This window comes from Barbus barbus (genome assembly GCF_936440315.1).
Source record: "Barbus barbus genome assembly, chromosome: 1".
Taxonomy (NCBI): Eukaryota; Metazoa; Chordata; class Actinopteri; order Cypriniformes; family Cyprinidae; genus Barbus; species Barbus barbus.
The window spans coordinates 15,525,537-15,546,267 of NC_136729.1; the positions used below are offsets into that span (position 1 = coordinate 15,525,537).

Consider the following 20,731-nt stretch of genomic DNA (forward strand, 5'->3'; position numbering starts at 1 on the left):
TATGTATATATGTGTGTGTGTGTGTGTGTCCCTGTTACACTTAATGTTGTCACATTTTCCTGGGCAAATAAATATTATATAAAAAAGAGAACAAAAATAATTCTATTTTGTATTTTATTAATATTATTTTTTATTTTATTTAATCATTTTAATACTAATTATGCATTTCATAGTGTTTTTATGCATTTTTATATTTATACTTAAGTCAGTAACAGTTTGAACAATATTCTGGAAACAGTTTACAATAAGGTTTCATTAGTTAACTACTTTAGTTAACATGATCTAAGAATAAACAATAGCCTACTTCTACAGCATTTATTAACCTTAGTTAATATTAATTTCAACATTTACTAATGCATAAAATCAAAAGTTGTGTTTATTTCCATTAGTTTATGTACTGTGAACTAACATGAACTAACAATGAACTGTATTTGTATTAACTAATGTATACAAAGATTAAAAGGCTAAATACTGTAATAAATGTTAATTGTTTGTTTGTTAGATTAAATGACACCTTATTGCAAAATGTGACCAATATTTTTTATTTGTGAACTGTTCAGCTGTTCTTTTTAATAGTCAACTTATTTTCGGGTCATCATCGTCATAAAAGCAATGTAAATACTGCCGCAGACATGAAGATATATCTTTCATTTCATCACACTGAATGCTCACTCAAAACTGACGCAGTCATCACGTTTTCAGACCATTTCATGTTTTATTTTGACGTAACACAAAGCAGTGATATCTAAGCAGGAGAGTTGTTTACTTACTTTATAATTAGTCAATAACGCCATAATTTTCTTCATTTAGGCCGAGAGCTCGCACGAAAACAAGAGGCGGGATTTATCGCAGGAACCAGTCACATCCAATCAGAACCGATCATATCCAATTATAGCGCGATGGAGGCATTGCCTCCTCTCACGTGACTTTCCCCCATTCAACTCAGTGAGCCTCCAGAAAAGTCACAGAACGCTTTAGGGTCTCTGCTTTAAAGGTCCCATGGCATGAAAATGTCACTTTATGAGGTTTTTTAACATTAATATGAGTTCCCTTAGCCTAACTATGGTCCCCCAGTGGCTAGAAATGGCGATAGGTGTAAACCGAGCCCTGGGTATCCTGCTTTGCCTTTGAGAAAATGAAAGCTCAGATGGCCCAATCTGGAATCTTCCCTTTATGTCGTCATACGGGGAAAGGTTACCTCCCCTTTCTCTGCTTTGCCCGCCCATGAGAAAATGAGCTACGACCGTGCGAGGCGAGTTTAGCTAAAGTGCTAGAAGTCTAAAGTGCTAGTGGTCCCTAGCACTTTAGACTTCAGATAAAGTGCTAGGGACCACTTAGGCCTATATAAACATCCAAAAAACAGCATGTCATGGGAACTTTAAGTCTATGGACTGAAGGGAGGCAAGCCTCCGCTGTAACTTTACCTGCGGGTGTCGCTGTTTGACAGCGTTACTTTATAAAAACGAGTGACTTTTATACTTTTAATGCCATATTTAGTAATAATTGCAATTTATGTTTGTATATTATTTTCTCATCCAATTTTTTGAGGAGACACTGCCTCCGTTGCCTCCTCGGAGGAAACGCCCCTGGTATACGCGTTTTTTTTCTCTAATGGTATTATGAAAATTATTTCTCATATTGTGCAGTCCAATTCAAAACTTTGGATTCAGTATTTTTTGTGTGTGTGTGTGTGTGTCTTATTCTCACTAAGGCTGGTATGATTTGATTAAGAATACTGTAAAAACAGTAATATTACCAATATTATTCCAATTTAAAATAACTTGTTTTTTTCTCCTGTTTTAATATATATTTAGGTTTAAATTATTCCTGTAATTGCAAAGCAAATTTTTCAGCAGCCATTACTCCAGTCTTCAGTGTCACATGATCCTTAAGAAATCATTCTGATATTGATGATTTGGTGCTCAAGAAGCATTTCATAATATTATGTGGAAAACAGGATTATTTGAATAGAACGTTCAAGAGAACAATTTTTTATAAATGAATTTTTTTTGGTCAATATAGAATTCTTTACTGTCTCACTGTTCTTTACTTTTGATAAATTTATTCATCCATGCAAAATATATATATAAAAAAAGTTTTTTATTTAAAAACAAAAATCATACTGTTTGAACAGTACATGTATAACAAATATGTTAAAAAAGCTGTATCGATCACCATTATAGCAGCATTCAAGTAACATGCCAAAAGTGTGATTACATTGCAGCATGTTCCTGTGCTGGTGTGGAGTAAAATGACCTGACCTCTGCCCTTAAACTTTAGCTGCAGTCTCAGTGCCACTTGAGTGGAAAAGTTAAAAGACTGATAACCGTCTGGAATGGTCTCTGCAGTCATGTCACCAGTCTTTAATGGGCTGTTTTGCCTTTGAAAGTGTGTCGGGGTCATAAAGGCACGTGCAGGAAGGTGGGAGTAAAGGGATGTGAGAGGCCTTATCTTATGCCTTTGGATTGTATCTTTCACATGGTTTTTGTGTGCTTATATATTTCTGTATATCAGTTTGTCTGTGCTTTGTTGCTCTTACCACAAATATTTGAATGCCATGCCATTTATTGTTCCCTAGGCCCGTTGGTTCTGGGAAGCCTACTTCAGCTCCATGAAGGCTATTGGCATGACCACTCTCCAGATCATTAACGATCGCATCTACCCCTATGCAGCTCGTACCTACGAGGAGTGGAACAATCCTGCTGTAGTTGTAAGTAACTTTTTTTTGTCCTTTTTTTTTTAATGAATGAATGAATGAATGATGCATCTATATAGCGCTTTGTGTATTGCAGTACATCCAAAGCACTTTACAATCATGTGGGAGGTCTCTCCTCAACCACCACCACAACACATAATGCATTTAAATTTAGGGTCTCAAAGTGGTCTTAACTACTATGTACTTGCATCAAAAATAAGTACAATGTGCTTATTGTGTTCATATTGTATTGAAAAACACTTTTGCTGCTATTGAGGTGGGATACGGGTAAGGTTAGCGACAGGTATGGGTAGGTTTAAGGGTGGGTTAACCTCCCGAGACCCTGCATCCTCATATGAGGACATTATATTTTAGTGAATTTCTCTGAGACTATACATGCCACAGTTTTAAGTCTGGATGTCCTGTACAGAGCACATTCAGGGCTTTTCAGAGATACTAAATGTTTGGATGTTTCACCATGACCACTCCCTCTCCTTGGTATTCAAAAATGTCTGATATTAATTTAGTGACACTCTTATGAAAATATGAAAATATTTTGCAATTATCGTTTAAATCTGACTAATTTTTAAACTGCGTGTCATAAATCAACATCTCAGGAAAAGGTTATGGGGTTTCAAATCAAAATATGACTTTCTGTTACGAAACAGGACACCGGGACTAAAAGCATGTTTATTACGCATTTTGGGAGACACAGCGAATGAATAGGAAAAGAAGTTATTTCAATATTCCTATGAAATATTATATATTATTATGAAAATCTTGTCAATTATTACACCCATTATTACACTTTTTTTTTTATTACATGTTGCCCCAAAAACACATGAATATGCAAATTAGATTTAGTTTATAGATACATTGTATATAATGAGAACCCGTTTATGGCCATTTTACACACATTTTGCATAACGAAAAATGGTATATCAAATCATTCTGTTATAATATAATTGAGAATCATCTTTATACAAAGTTTGGTAAAAAAAAAAAAAATCCTGAAAACTGAAAATGTATTGGTGATTTAAAAAAATCTGTTTTTGCCTATGCGTGTTCATTCATGTCTTTTTTTTTTTTTCTTTTTTTTTAATTACCAAGGACATAGCATAATTTAGGAATGAAATATCATTAAAAAATAACAAATATATTTTTTTATGCTCTAAACAATGTAATTGTAACAGGGCGAACGAGACGTGAGACGTGCGGCTCCAAGTGCAAGCTTTTATTTATAAACATAGTCAATAAACAGGCAGGGTCAAACAACGGCAAACAGATATGGTGTGGGCAAGACACAGAGCAATCCTAGGGCTAGCGAGAGTCCATGATCGGCGAACAATATCCAACAGGGCAAGGCAGAGAGATAATCCAGGTATACGAGCAGTAGTCCAAGAGAGGTGCACACAGAGTCCAAACGGCAAGGCAAAGGGTAAATCCAGGAAACGCAGGCAAGAATCAAAACACTAGAAAAACACACAAGGCAAGACAATGACAACAAAGTGGGTTCCGTATCGCAGCTAAAACTAGGAGAGTATAAATGAAGAACAATACTGGAACTAAACAGAAAAACACAGAATGGCTCAGTAAGGCAGCTAACACTAGGGGAGTGATAAACGCAATACAATACTCGGCAGAGAGGAAGAGGAAGTCCATGGTTTATGTAGGGTGTGTGATCAGTGCAATCAGCTGTGTGTCGTCAGTGCAATGGATGATGGGAATTGTAGTCTGTGACGGCGTGCAACAGTTAGTGTGGTGCAAGAGTCCATGTGGTGAGCGAGTGACCTCTGGTGGTGAGTTAACGGAAGTTCATAGACCAGATTCATGACAGTAATGACATGAAAAAATAAATTTTTTTTCCTAAAAAACATTTCCAGATCTCAGTAACTTAAGGTGTGAGGGATCATCAGTGTAATTATAAATGTAATTATAGAAATTAATTACAAAAGTAATTACATGCAGGTGTTTTTGTTTTTTTAATATAAGTACAATGTAGAAACGTATACACACACTGTATGTACACAATAAGTGCATTGTACCAAATGATTAATTTAAATATAAGTACATAGTAGTTAAGGCCACCTAATATAAAGTGGGACCAAATTTGGTTTCTCCAAACTGCCCACATGTTATTTTTAGCTGTTTAATCTAAATTCTCTCAGATTGATTGTGGGTGTCCGTTCACACCAAGTTGAATTAAACTAATTCACAGTGATTAATTTATTTAATTTTAGCACTCTATTATAATTAATGCCATGTCTGATGCAGACTTTTCATCTTTCATTGGTGACTTGTTGTGCATTTTTTAATGGCAAAAATTTATTTTTATACTGTTATACTTTTTATACTATTTATACTTTGTGTGAATAGGCCTTTAATCAAAGTAAAGTGTAAAGTCACTATCAAATCTGACTTTTGGATCAAATCTGAATTTGTATCCAGTTCTTGCTGTCTTATAGGCGCTGACTCTTGTAATGTGTTAAGACATTCTGTGTGTTTGCAGAAAATTAGATTTAAGGCCTATATGACATGTTAGATTAAGATACAGCCTATGGACAACTTAAAGTTATAGTGAGCTTGTCATTAAAAAAATAAAAGAACCGGGCTTACACTTTTCAGCTCCATGTTATTTTACATTGCGTCACTAAGCAGTGGCAGCAGACAGTTTTGTAAAGACAACATTGCACATTGGTGTGAGCTTCACAATGCTCCAGCATCACGTAAAGCACACTCGTCTGTCTGTAAGTCAGACCTGATTTGAGCACAGATCCCAGCTCATACTGTGTGCTGAAAACGGACTAATCCAACATTGTTTTTCCATGTCTCTGATTTTGTACACAGTCAAAGCTTAGACCAGAAGTGACAGAAGTGCGGAGTTCATTAGGGGTTTTGTTCGTTGTTGTTGTTGTTGTTCTTCACCGGTTCTCAGCATCACGCTACCATTCAGATCAAATGGAGAAATCCGGACCCCCAAGAGGCTAATAGTCCTATCTCTGTTTGACTGCTAACGTTACGGGAAATATGAAATACTTTCTGAATGTTCAGTAACAACACACTGAGCAGAATCGGAGCAGTACATAAATCGAGTGCATTTCTTGTTCTGCTTCACTATATCCACCGGGACATAATTGAAAGCACATTTCTCCAGCTCTGCCTTAGGAGACTTCGCCAGGACAGGCAGCTTTTTGTGCTTGACTTCTGAGGGAACTCTCATTCGGCATCTGCTTACCAAACGAATGCTTTATGTTCCATCATACATTTATTATCTGTGAAGAATTCTTAACATCACTCGTTTTTGGAATGCCTAGTCAGATTTTTAAATGCTGAAGGTTAATAGAGCTGAAGAAAATAAGCTACTACTTCAGATGTGTGATTTGTAAACATGTACTGTATGTGCCTTGTGTGTCCCAGTGACGTATGCATTTCCCATCCTATTTCTTTCTGGAATCGGAAAGAAGGCAGGCACTGTTCATCTGTTTGAAGGATGAAACTAAAGCAACGTGACCGGTGCCTGTTCCCGACAGTTCAAATCTGCAGGAAGCCGCTGCCACTTAGAATGCGGCTCTTATTTTAGCCCGGTCTCTGTGATGTTAGCAATCGCTGCCCATCAGCTTCAATGAGAATCTGGAGGTAAATGTTCTGCGCACTGAGCCTTTGCAATTGAACAGGCGTCCATGCTTTCATCTGGCTTCCATTTTCGACTAATCCCAAAGCTGTACTAGTATGATCCCAGCTGCAAGACTCGCCAAGCCCCCTCGGCCCACATGAAACGGCCTGCAATCCCTCACCATCACTCGAGCCGCCTGTACCCTCTTCTTTTCACATGTGACAAAGGAATACTGATGCCCAATAACAAACTGTTCTTGAGTAATTGTACCTAACCCGTACACTTTCGCATCCAAGATGATAATAACGGTCTTGTCTTTAGGTGGTGAAATGTCTCTCCGTATGATGCATTTCAAAGGAAGAGGTTTAAATGACACTTCTTGGCGTCGTATTTCAGACCTTGGAGAGTCTGGTTGGCTTTGGTTTGAGCAAATCTGCATTCACCGAAACAAGCCAAAAGTTGAGAACCCGGTCATTTACGGCTTGTTCCAAATAGCAGGTGAACACTGACTAACCGCGAGCAAATATTCTGGCCTTGACTGTTGGAATAAAAAATTAGTCTTGTTTTCCTGCCTATTTACTTTAACAAATCACAAAGTCTCGACATGCGCTGAACCGCACTGGAGCCTTCCCAATTAGATCAGAGCATTCAGACCGAGCTTATACGAACCACACCCCAGTGTTCTTCTTTATTCATCTTACCACTTATATGTCACAGTGGTACTTTAATTATTTCCCCCTCTGCTTTTGGTGTCCGTGTCAGGCACCTCAAAGAAATTTCCATTGGCATATAAAGTTTGTTTTTTTATTAGCAGGATGGTTGAATCCTGGACTGATGTTGTACGAAGGACGGCTGTGTCCATGGTGACAGACCGTGGCGTACGCTGCGAGGGAGCTGGTTAACCACGGCTCTCTATTTGCGGGCACCTTCAGCAGCTGCTGGATTGGAGGGTGTAACGGGCCCACAGCCTTGCTGTAGACTATAAGCTGCATAGCATCTCTGCTTGGGGGTCTTATTTTGTGTGGCCTTTTTAGGTTTTTTTTATCAAACTCACGTCTTGATTAAAGGAAGTGTTATTGGTACTGATATGAGAAAATTTTAAATGAAGGCCTCACACCAAAAGTGAGAATTTTGCGTAGACAAAATGAGAGATTTCGTGTTTTTCTTTTTCTTTTTTCTTTTTTTAAATGAAAATGGAATTGGCTTCGGCTACAGCGTTTAGGATCTGTACACCAGATGCAAATAATCTTTCACACTAAATCTATTCAAACCAGGTCCAATTTTTTTTTGAAAACTCTTCAAATGAGTCTTCAAATTAAAAGTGAAGCTCTTTTTTTCATTGGTGCTGCTTCGCTTTGCGTCTCTTGTCTACTGACAAAATAGAAGAGACCATGAACGGTAAAGAAAGTCTGTGTACTCAGTCTGCGTTCAGTTCTTATCCTTCAGGCCAATAAATAGCAGTCTTCATGACCGCATCAGAGGCCCTTTAAGCACTCGCAGTATTTACTTTACAGCGTCACTTGATCTGGGCTCCAGTCCGTGCATCTTTGGGAGTTTACAAGCTGTTTTAAAGTGGGCCAGGAAGATGAGCCAAGCCCCACACTGGCAGGAGACAGCCACTGACGCCGATAGTGTCCCAGCACCCCTGCTTCACCCCGGTCCTGCCAGGACTCATCTGCACCCCTGCTGCACCAGAGTTCATTGAAGTGCGATCATAAAATTCCACTCTTGACAAAACAGCTTTGGATAAATAGCAACAAAAGAGATCCAAATTAGAATCGGAATTGTGCTCATTAATAGGTGTATCACTTTACATTAAAACTCAAGCTTGCTTTGATGGTGGTCTAATGGATTAACGGCCACAGTAAAATACTTTTATAAGTACCAGAATTGTGGAAGGAGCATACAGAATAAAGTAGAAATTATATTAAATAGAAATATTAGCCAATATACAGTTATAAGAGAAAAGGTTTAGATCTAATATTTAACTATTTTACAGCTCAAAGCTTGAGTATGTCCAGAAATAATTTAGAATATTATGAAGTGAGGATTGGATGGTTCTGAGAAATATTGTGTTTGTAATAGAGATTTCTATTTTGGAGCTGTGTGGATCGCGATCATCAATAATGGACAATTAAGTTCTCAGTTTCTATACTTATTTTGTAGGAAGGGAAATATTAAGAGCTGTTGATGTTTTGACCAAGCTTCAGTGGATCCCATATGTTTGCATTTTATTTCAAGAAGAACACCAGGAAGTTTAACATTCTAATCAAATTCAGATACAAAACAGTTATCAGGAAAAGGATGGATGGATGCCATGAAATGTCAAAGAGCCTGAAGCAAGGAAGTATTTCATTTAGCTCTTAATATCGGACCACAGTGTATTGGATCTTCACATTGTCATCTTCTGCACTCTGCCAGATTTCACTCAGGTCAGCTAAGGAAAACATTCTCTCTTAATCATCCTCTTTTTCAAATTTAGACTACCGCAAGGAATGTAGCACCTATGCACACAAAGCCTTCTTCGGATTAAACTGCGATAGACATTTTAAAGGACTGTCACGATAGAGATGCTTTATTGAGTAGTTTCAAGTCCAGCTGATAGCAGTTCTCTAGGTTATAGAGAATGAGATCCTGGCTTTTTATTTTCATCTGAAGGAGAAGGTTTAGGTGAATGTTGGCGCTATGAAAGGTCATGGCATGCTGCTCCAGCTGTTTGTTAACTCTGCTCTAAACTTTCGACATTCCATGCCACTTTTAATCACCTACCCACCACTGCTGGTTATTAGCATTCTCAGTAATCTTTATATTTTATAGTCCATGCGTGTTTCCAAATAAAGCCATGTTTTGGCTGAGGCTGCTGTTTATCTTACTGCACTTCATGTCATTAAATAAGTCATGGAAAGTCTTCGCATTTGTTGTAAATATAAGACAACAGGTACATTAAATTGAGTTTCCCACTGATTTATATGAATGGATTCTTTTTATCTCAACAGAAATGGACAAGTGTGAACAGTCCACTTTTTCTTCCTCTCATACCGCCACGTTCACCAGGGTTCACGGCTGTGGTCTTGACCTATGATCGAATTGAAAGTCTCTTTAGGGTCATCACTGAGATCTCCAAGGTGCCCAGCTTGGCCAAACTACTGGTGGTGTGGAATAACCAGAACAAGAGCCCCCCTGAAGGTTAGTGTCACATTGTAGGATTGCATTATATATCTCTACTATACGTGTCCCTGGACCACAAAAATAGTCATAAGTAGCATGGGTATATTTGTAGCAATAGCCAGCAATACATCGTATGGGTCAAAATTGTTGTTTTGTTTTTTCTTTTATGCCAAAAATCATTGGGATATTAAGTAAAGATATTTTGTAAATTTCCTACCATAAATATATCAAAACTTAATTTTTGATTAGTAATATGCATTGCAAAGAACTTCATTTGGACAACTTTCAAGGTGATTTTCTCAATATTTAGATTTTTGTTTTTTTTTTGCACCCTCAGATTCCAGATATTCAAATACTTGAATTTTAGCCAAATATTGTCATATCCTAACAAACCATGCATCAATGGGAAGCTTATTTATTCAGCTTTCAGATGATGTATAAATCTCAATTTGAAAAATTGATCCTTATGACTGGTTTTGTGGTCCAGGGTCACAAATGTAATTTTAAATGCTGTGTTCAATTGGTTTTTATTTTGTGTTTATGTAACTCTTGTGTTTTTGCCATAAATAGCTACTACTGATATCTGTACTATTTTTTTAAGTGTGTGTGTGTGTGTGTGGGGGGGGGGGGGGGGGTACAGTGTATCGGCTATTGGATAAATATGTATCAGCTGATATTTTATGGTGCATGTTTATCTCCCCTATTTTTACCTTTAGATGACCTTCATCATTATGTAACACTCATTTAAAGTTAATCTTTGAGACACCAGCTTACTAACACTGTTAAATGTTATTTAGATACATCCCAAAATTTACTTTTAACATTTAAAATGACTGCTTTTAGCTTGTATTGTATTATTTATATTAATTTTAAACCGTATGAAATATAGAAACATTAAATTTTAATATCAGCCATTTATTTGTTACAGGCCATAGCATGAAGATAATTATTGACATCTGCCAGAACATCAATAACATTGCCGTTATAAAAAAAATAAAAATAACATTGTCAGGATAAATAACACTTTAGTTTGATTAAATGCATTTTGTTTGGTTAGTAAATTGTTGAATTTGAAAAGAGATTGTGACTAAATCTACACTGTTTTTCTGACAGCTTCAGTTATGAGAGAATGAAAATGTGACACTCGTATGAAATGCAGTTGTGCGGCTTTCACAGAAGACATGAAAGCCCTGATATGGAACAGATGAATAATAAGCCAACGAGTAGCCAAATCATGTTCTTCTTGAGGTTAGAGAATTGAAAGCATGATGTGCCTTGGTCTGTGGCCAAACCTCTCTGGTTTATCTTCAGATATGGAGTGTGAGCCCAAGTGTTTGTTACTGTCCCTGGCATGTAGATGCATGTGAGGAGATGGCAGAAATTTGGCTTTTCTCATTGACCGTCTATGAGCTGTTAATATCTGTGCGTCCTGTTACTCCTGGCTAGACGAATTAAGTGTATTTTAATTCATTGTGAAATATGGCCTGTTTTCACCAGACGTCCACCCTTAAACCTTATTGTCAAACCAAAAGGATCATTTCCATAACAGTCTCCCTTTCCTACAGCTGTGGTCAAATTTATGGCCCATTGCACATGTCAAAATAAGCTGATATAAGTAGTTATTTATTGTGGCTCTGCCTCTAATGATACTGCTTAACAAGGAGATTAGGTATGCGTCTGTTTTATGAAGTCCCTTGGAAAAAAAGCGGAATAGGGAATTAAATATATCCTCTCCATAGATTTGAGTAATGCCATTATGAAGGGAAATACTTTGAAGTAGACTAATGATTCACTGTTGCCTTTGATTAGAGGCGTCGGCGAAGCTGGGCTCAAGCTTTTGTGACCCATTAGAATTAATAAGGTCTGTTCATGGGTCAACCTGGGGCTCAGGCCCTGATGAGGATGGATTTCCTCCACACCCTTTTCCATCGCTGATTATGTTTGTTTATTTCAAACAGCTTTAGCTGTCCAAGTCTTGACTGTTTGTCATTTTAATGAGGTGCTGGCGACTTCTGACAATAGGACTAGGGAGTTTCTCAATGGGCTTAATACTTGGAGGGGAGGAGAGCTTTTATATGGTGGTGTCACAGGGGATATAATTTGCTAAAGCTCTTTTAAAATGTTCCTACATAAAATACAGCCCAAGTGAAATTTCAGCACAGGGCAAGGAAGTGATTACAGGCCATTAAAAAGCTTTTGCACAAGTTATTTGACGCAGTCGAGATTCCTGCTAGTTCTTATGGTTATTTATGATGTGTTAATGTCTAAATTTGTGCATTGTGGCGCTCTGGATTATGCCAGTTAGTTTTAGTTGTTAAAATGTTACTTATATTTGTATGCCGTCTTGTCTGTGTTTGTTTCAGTTTTTGTTGAACCCTCCGTGCTAGGCTTGGATGTGGTGACAGTATCAGTTTATTTGCATGTGAAGATCTGGCTCTTCTTTCAGCCTTTGTCTGAGGCCAGGGAGGTTTTCTGGCAGTTAGGAAATACTTTCTTTTTTCCTTTCATAGTTTGTTGTGTCATCTTGTGGAGGTACACTGTAGGCTGAATTGCGTCGACCTAACAGAGATGAGCTCATTCCATATCTCCTGAGATTTCCAGGGTCTATACCCTGGCTTTGGGGTAGCGGTATAATTGCTGACTCCCCCAGTCTTAGGGTCTCTGTGTTTGAGTTCCAGTAGACTTTCTCTCGTCAGTTTTATGAGGTAACACTCTGTGTGCCATTTGTCTTCTGCGTGCTCTGAACTCCTCCCAAGCTCTTACACAACTGAAAATAAAGAGCATTGTCTCTTCTGCCCTGAGAAGAATGTAAGTGTGGTCAGATTAATATGTGCTTTTACTCAGTGATGTGTTTAGATTTATCCACCCACACTCTCTTTTCCACAGTTGCTGCCATCTCTCATAGTTTTTCATCTTCTCTGAAACTGACAGTGTATTATTATTTGCTCACTGTTTTCTTTTTCTCCTTCTCTCTGTAACAGAGTCGCTCTGGCCCAAAGTCGCAGTACCTCTCAAAGTGTTGCGCACCAAAGAAAACAAGCTCAGCAATCGCTTCTTCCCATTTGATGAGATCGAAACAGAAGCTGTCCTGGCCATTGATGATGACATCATCATGTTGACCTCAGATGAGCTGCAGTTTGGATATGAGGTAGTAAAAGCACTGATTCCCTGTTTGTGTACTACTACTTACTACAAAATATTGATAATAAATGTTTCTTGACCTTAAAATGAGCAAACGTAGTATGATTTCTGAAGGATTAAGTGACACTGAAGACTGCTGAAAATTCAGCTTTAAAATTACATTTTAAAATATTTTAAAACAGTAAACAGTTATTTGAAGTTGTAATAATATTTTGCAATGTTATTGTTTTGCTGAATATTTGATGAAGTAAATTAAGCCTTTGTGAGCAAAAAAAACCTTGATGATGAAATATATACTGACCCCAAACTTTTGAAATGTAGTATACATTCATTTTGAATGCACAAATTATAATTCAGGAAAACTATTTGTGATTTCAGATTCAGCCATTACTGCATTCAGGGAGAAATGAATACAGTTTGCCCTGTATACTTAGAGCTTGTTTTTCGAGCATTTGATGTTTTCTTTGGAACCTGGTTATTTTCTTTCCTTAGTTTGGTTTGTGTAGGAACAAAACAGACAAGCTGCAGGTCTGAAAATAGTAATATTCTTAGTCTGCATGTGATTTACAGATTATCATATTGAATGAGCCCCTTTTATCTTAATAGTTAAATGGATTCGATTGAAGTAGTTGCCTAAATTCACAGTATTTTCAGGGATTGTATCTGGAGCAACTAGGGATTAATTGTCCCACGTGCACAATGATGATAGAGCAGAACTGTGATCCCAGTGCCTCTTTGGGTCACTCCTACTTAAAGTTGAGCTTTAGATGCAGTGCAGGATTTTCAAACCATCCTCTATTGCCTAAATCTGTGCTCGGCATCTCAAAGCATTCCTTACGGTTGAAGTCTCTATTTTTTATAATTTAGATTTTTTCATATATGAAGGATGACAGGACAAGCAATGCTGTCCATGGCTACAGGCTTGCCTTCAACTCACCTGCAGGCATTTATACACTATTGAGAGAATGAAGTGTAATTTATGGGTAATTGTATGAAATGGAAGACAGCTTTAGACATGACTGCATGGCTAAAACACTAACTGCTTCTGCTACTCGGGAATGACATTCAAGAATTTCTACATCATATTCAGTAGGCCTTCCTGTCATTTTTGGGATTAACGAGCCGTTAGACAAACTTAATTGATTTAACCCTAGATATTCAAGGTTTACCGTCCTTTGAAGTCAGTATTATCTAAAACGGCTTTAATTGTTGAACAGTTGACTGATCCTTTATGGTCTTAGATTTTGTGATGGCTTATATTATGTCACAGATGTGTTCTGTGTGTCTGTGTGTAGGTATGGCGTGAGTTTCCAGATAGGCTGGTTGGATATCCCGGACGTCTCCACTTATGGGACCATGAAATGGGCAAGTGGAAATATGAATCTGAGTGGACTAATGAAGTGTCAATGGTCTTGACTGGAGCTGCGTTCTATCATAAGGTACAGCACAAATCCTTCAAAGTCTCTTCTGCCAAAATCTTTCTTCTGCCAAAATCTTGTCATGTCCCTGTCCTCCCTTTATGTTGTCCATCAGCGATCAATTGGGGTTATCGTTATTTGTAATTCAAAACCCTCATTTAAGGTCATTCTTTTCATCAAAATGGTTTATGTTTCCTTTCCAGTACTTCAACTATCTCTACTCGTATAAAATGCCCGGAGACATTAAGAACTGGGTGGATGCTCATATGAACTGTGAAGATATTGCCATGAATTTCCTTGTGGCCAACATCACTGGCAAAGCCCCAATAAAGGTAACATAACCTCAGAGTACGATATGCCCAATTATGTTCTGATAGTACCTGTTTGTTTTGGTTCTCTAACTACTTTGGAGGAAATCAAATGAGCCATATCATTGGAAAACCAGATTTTTAATTTTTTTTGCATTTCTGAAATAAGAGTACATAATGCTCCGTCTTTAGCCTACCCAAATCACTAATGGAAACTAATATCAAAAGCCAAAACTTTACTGTATTGTTACAGTGTTTCCTACATGTATTCCCATTCAGAAGTTGAAAACGGTTATGCTGCCTAAACCGTGATACATTTTTTCCTGGATTCTTTAATAAATGGTATGTTCAAATCATATATTTGAAACAACTCTTTTGTTGTAACATTATAAATGTCTTTATTTTCAGTTTTAGCAATTTAATGTGTCCTTGCTGAATAAAAGTATTAATTTCATTCAAAAAGAAATATTACTGATCCCAAACTTTTGAACTGTGTAATTCTGTTTTTACAATGAAGAAACCAAATCCCATCACATTTATTTAAAACTGCAAGCTCACAACGCTTGTGAAATTACTTTTTTGCCATAGCACTTGGGATAGTGAAAAAGTGCATGATGGCACAATCTAGTGCCATCATGAAAAAGTAGTGCAGGAAACATTGTAAGCGTATTAACACAGGGATTTCATTTAAAGAATCAGACAGCTTGGCAAATAGATCATGATGAAAAAAAAATTAATCTTGAGGAAAAAAGTATTATCCCTTAAAAATCAATGTGGGCGTTCTGACAGTGTTCCCTGGAGCTCTGTCTCTGATCAGCTTTCGCCTTTCTCCTCAAGCCTCTACAGTCTGTAGTCTACAGTGACTCTGTCCAGGTGCTGTTCGGCCTGTAAAGTCCTGGCCTTAACCTCTGTTATCTGGATGTCACTGTCTGCCTCTCTCCTGCACGCTCTGTTTTTCTAAGCTCACTGGGGCACATTCATTCTGCAGTCAGTTATGCTGTGAACCTTCTCCCTTCTCTCCTCCATATCCCCACATCACCCACACCTCCTAGTGTGTTGTTGGAGGGATGGGGCAGAAGGGTCGTACATCATTCATCTAATGATTGCGGCAGATACGGTCGTTTAGCTAGGCCATGGGCATGGACGGCTCTCTCATTACATCTGACTTATACGACCTGTCATCAAGTCATCTCCTCCCACTCAGCCCCCAAACACACACACACACACACACTTCACAGAAGCCCATCATTGCAGCCCCAGCTCATTATTAAACAACCTTATCAATGCTGTGTCAGATTCTGTTGTTTTTTAATATGAGGAGTGTGTCATGATTTCTCAGCATGAAATTGGGAGATACAGATGCATGTAGGTCAGACAGTTTTATTTTTGAGGTAAGAACAGATAAAACACTTGAGTTGTATGCACTAAATAAAAAAAAAAAAAGAAAATGTCTGCATTCTAACGATTCTTCTAACGATAGAAAAGTCATACAAATTTGCTGCTGTGCAAATATTCCAAACAATATTCAGCCATTTCTGACAGTTTTATTAAAAAACTTTAAATAAGACATCAGACAATAGCAAATAAAATATAATGTATTTGTTTTACAGTTCATACATTTAACAGTATATTTATAATTTTAGCTGTAACCTTTTCATAAGTTAAGTTTTTTTTTTCTGGCTTTCCTGAAATGTTTATTTGACATCTTCTCTCATGAATATTTCAATATACTTTCAGATGGTTATTCTTGTTTTTATAAAAAAAAAAAAATGCAAAAAGAAGTGTTTTCACTTTTTGTGACACTGTTTTCAACTCCAGTCCTCCTTGGGAACTAACCCTCAGAATGTTTTAGATGTCACCATATTCACAACTCTAAGAAGCTGATCAATTGGAACACTAGGTGTTTTAATTGAGACATCTAAAACATTCTGCTAGGTGGGTGATACGGCCAGCTCGTTTCAAACCGCAATACAAAATATGGGTCAAACACTGTTGTTCAATCAAAACAAATCATTTTATTGTTGATTAACAATTACCCAAATGACAAACATAGATTGAAACAAAAAAAGCTCATTGTGATTTAAAACGATCAAATACATCACATTTGTTTTTCTCTCTTTCTCTAGGTTACTCCTCGGAAGAAATTCAAATGCCCGGAGTGCACAGCGATTGACGGGTTGTCCCTAGACCAGACGCACATGGTGGAGAGGTACAGTATAAACAGGGATTCCCTTTAGTTGGGCAGAGGGGGCTTTGGCAGCATTCCTTGGCATTTGAAACACATTATGGGTTTAACCAACAATTGACTTATTGTAACATAGTACAGGAGATACTTTCCTGTGCTCTCAGATCAAAACATTCAGATTCACTGGACCTTACAAAAAAACGTTCCTTCTCAAAGAACTGTGACTTTCCTCTCTGTCAGAGGTTCACCACAAATCATTAATTCATTCTGTGTTTCAATTCAAGTATGAACCAGGCAAAGCATGCATCAGAAAGGCTTGAATTGATTTTCCTTGAAAATCACAACCGTTTCCTCATCCGCTGAAGCATAATCAGTCTTGATGATTGGTTTCATGCTTCCAAGCTGTGTTTGAGGAATTAAAGCAGCCGAAGCAGCCTGCGAGAGAGTGTTTGACCTTGACGTGAATACGGAGTGGTAGCAGCCAATCAGGGACTCCGTTGACTGCTTAACCCTTCCAGGGGTCACACTTGTTTAGATTGATGAAGGGGTTCCTGCCTCTGGTTATGATTCTCTCTCGATACATTTCCTGTCATAAGTGCAGGGTCCTGGGAATGCCAGGCATTTTGAAAACATCTGATCCCTGTTTTACGTTGTGAATGTACCTCAGGATTCAGATGCTTCTACAAAAACTCTAGTTAGGTTGTACCATGAACAGCCATTTTTTTGGAAGACAAATTTTCTGACATTGGCATCAGATCCATGATCCATGTTTCCCTTTTTCCTCCACTCTTTCAGCCTCTTTCTTTTTTCTTTCCAGGTCTGAGTGTATAAACAAGTTCGCCTCTGTGTTTGGCACCATGCCTCTGAAGGTTGTCGAGCACCGTGCTGATCCTGTACTCTATAAAGACGACTTCCCAGAGAAACTCAAAAGTTTCCCCAACATTGGTAGTCTGTGACACTACCACAACTTTCCCACCACTTTTCTCTCTCAGACAGGCAATGGGCACTCCAGGATTTCTCTTTCCGTATATGACCTAATGACTTTTGAGGAGTGCCGTTCCAGTAGTGGTGTAATGGGAAATGATGCACTGTATAACTTATCATGTTTTCACTCTTGAGGACGGTTGCTGAAACAGGACGATACATCGAGTCTGATGAGGACAGATCAGAGCTTGGCTCGGTCTTAAACTTTCCTTGTGGTTGACACTATATCCATGTGAGGAAAGTAAACGCATACAGATGAATCACAGCCCACTGGTAAACAGTGGAGGATATATATATTAATGTAATTTTACATTTATAGTTTTAACTTGTTTTTTATTTTAAAGATATGCATCACGCTGAACAAATTGTAGCATAACTTGAACTGAATATCTCAGATGTTGAGTTGGGGCCATTAGTTTGTACATGAGATATTGTTTTGCACAGGGTTAGTGATTTTAATACTACAGTTTGAGTTATATCAGTTTGACATTTCATTTTATATTCAGCTGCTGACTTTTTGAATGTTGCTGGAGAAAAAAAGTATTTTATATGTTCCCTATTTAGTTCAACTCTTACATCTGCCTAATTAAAGCGTGTTTTGGGTATTACTAGATATTAAAAGACACTATTTGCAGAGTTATATATTGTACAGCTGATATGGGTATGGTTAAATGGCATGAAATTGCAAAGAACTCATTCATACTCAATGAATTCACATTTCTTTTTGATATCTCCATTTGTTTGAATTGTTTTGTTGTTTATTTGTTTTTTACATTAAGATGTATTATATGTAATAAACAGTGTGGAAAAAGAAATAATTTAAAAATATGCATTTTGGTCATTTTGACTGTGAAAGAAATTTTTTTTTTTTTTTTTTTTTTTTTTAATTTTAAATAGTGGTCTCCGTGGACCTTTGCATCTTGCTGTTTTTCAAGCATCTCACAATGTAAGTGTGACATTTGTTACTTGACAGTGTGTGTAATGTTAAAAATAGTTCAAATTCTAAAAACTGTTATAAGATCATTCATTTGGTTTCAACACATTGCACTTCTCCATGCTGACACAAGTTGTCATTCATTTGTGACATAAAACAAATCACAGAATTGATGAGGCGCCATCTCGGCACATTTTAGAATAGTTGTTGCTGGAGTTTGAATGGTGTGAAATGTTCTGAAGTTTTGATATTCATTATTGTGTTTTCATTCCTGTCACTTCTGAGTATTCGTATTCTCATTCTTATCCCTAATTTGATGTTATGTTGACTTAGTGCAGATTTTGAATGAATTGTCGTCTTTTTTCCAGCTGCCTCTGTTGTCTGGGCCCAGAAGCAGATGTCTGAGCGCTTTGAGTGATTTAGGTTCAGAAGCCTGCACGTCTGAGATAAATTCATTTCATCTCCATGGGGAGTGAACTTGTGAAGATAAATCTATTCCGGTTCTGACTCTTCCTGCATGAAGAAAGTGAAAATCTGGTAAGGAAATTTCAGCAACATGTTAAGTAATGGAAATGTCACTGAATGACCAATTACACACAGAGAGCCAGATTGTCTGCAGCTTGTGAAGTGTTTTATGCAAAATGTGTCTACTTTAGAAAAATGTGTATGAGAGGGAGCATTTATCTCTGAGCTAATCATCAAAGTCAAGCATTTAGGCCTATCTGAGCTATCCTTTTCTGCATTATGAAGGCATTTGTCACCTGCCATATCACCCTGCAGCCCAAGACCGGTTGCCCACTGAAGCTAAGCAGGGTTGAGCCTGGTCAGTACCTGGATGGGAGACCTCTGGTGAAAACTGGGTTGCTGTTGGAAGAGGTGTTAGTGAGACCAGCAGGGGGTGCTCACCCTGTGGTCTGTGTGGGTCCTAACGCCCCGGTGTAGTGACGGGGACACTATACTGTCAAAAAGCACCGTCTTTCGGATGAGACGTTAAACCAAGGTCCTGACTCTCTGTGGTCATTAAAAATCCCATGGCACTTCTCGTAAAGAGTAGGGGTGTAACCCCGGCGTCCTGGCCAAATTCCCTCTACTGGCCTTTGTCAATCATGGCCTCCTAATAATCCCTATACACTTGATTGGCTCTATGACTCTCTCTCCTCTCCACCTGTAGCTGGTGTGTGGTGAGCGCACTGGCGCCGTTGTACTGTGGCTGCCGTCGCATCATCCAAGTGGATGCTGCACACTGGTGGTTAGGGATGTAACGATTACCGGTTTGACGATAAATCATGATAAAATTCCCCACGGTTAGTATTATCGTTTCATATTTTAATTATCATTAAAACCGTATTCGATTACCGTGATTTGAACAACTCGCGATAAATAAATATTGTCTGGCATAAAGCAGTTTTCAGTAACAGTCTCACGTGCGCACGGCAGCACAGTAACTTAGTTTCGTTCTGAGTGAAAACAGGGCGGAAAAGCTGGGAGGTTTTAAAAGAGTGCTAAGGGAATTATACAAATTAATATATCAATGAATTAATTATATGAATGTACCTCTGAAGGTTCGGACTGTCTTCAGAAACGATTTGATGGCATTTTGTTCTCATCTTCGCTCCATGTAATACCTAAAGGAAGTGTTCGCGGAGTTCACAGGAATCAGCTGTAATTCAGCTTTTCCGTATAAAGCGCCACCTGCTGCCAGAGAGTGGATTTACAGACACTTATTTACATTCAGTCTGTGTGCAGTTTCTGTCTGGCCAAAAAATTGACCAAATTTGCATGACCTGCTGTAAATTTTAACCGGTTGATGAAAAACAAGCTTATGTACATTTAAACAATTCAGATATGCTATATAGAATTATTTATGGAGCAGATAAAATACATATAATCATTTATTAATTATCATTTTAATTTAACCCTTTTCTTTAAAGGCTGAAATGTGAGGTCTACCTTTTATGTTAAACTTTTTCAAAGCTTTATTTGAACATTTACATTATTTATTTGAACATGCTATTAAACTGTTGTCAGTCAAATTGTCATTTAAAATCCAGACCTCATTGGTAATGTTATTGTTTTAGTGATTATGCAAACAAAAAGTCATTTTATTTGCTGTTTGTTGATTTTTAAGTATGAAACTTGGTGAAGTGATTTATGTTTCGGTACTTTTTGAACATCTCCAGCACATTTTAACAATACCGTGATAATACTGATAACCGTGATAATTTTGGTCACTATAATCGTGATTAGAAATTTTCATACCGTTACATCCCTACTGGTGGTGGTAG

The 20,731-nt window shown here is 37.7% G+C and overlaps 1 protein-coding gene across 1 annotated transcript in view; it reads left to right on the forward strand.

Annotated features, from left to right (window-relative positions):
- The window catches only part of LOC306886612 (exostosin-2-like), a 30,661-nt gene extending 12,145 nt beyond the window's left edge, over window positions 1-18,516 (forward strand). The window contains exons 9-15 of the mRNA XM_079443873.1: window positions 2,579-2,710; window positions 9,305-9,494; window positions 12,458-12,624; window positions 13,913-14,056; window positions 14,239-14,367; window positions 16,470-16,552; window positions 17,346-18,516. Of these exons, the coding sequence (XP_079299999.1) occupies window positions 2,579-2,710; window positions 9,305-9,494; window positions 12,458-12,624; window positions 13,913-14,056; window positions 14,239-14,367; window positions 16,470-16,552; window positions 17,346-17,484 (984 nt within the window). The 3' untranslated portion in view covers window positions 17,485-18,516. The remainder of the gene's footprint in view (window positions 1-2,578; window positions 2,711-9,304; window positions 9,495-12,457; window positions 12,625-13,912; window positions 14,057-14,238; window positions 14,368-16,469; window positions 16,553-17,345) is intronic.
- The last annotated feature ends 2,215 nt before the right edge of the window (window positions 18,517-20,731 follow it).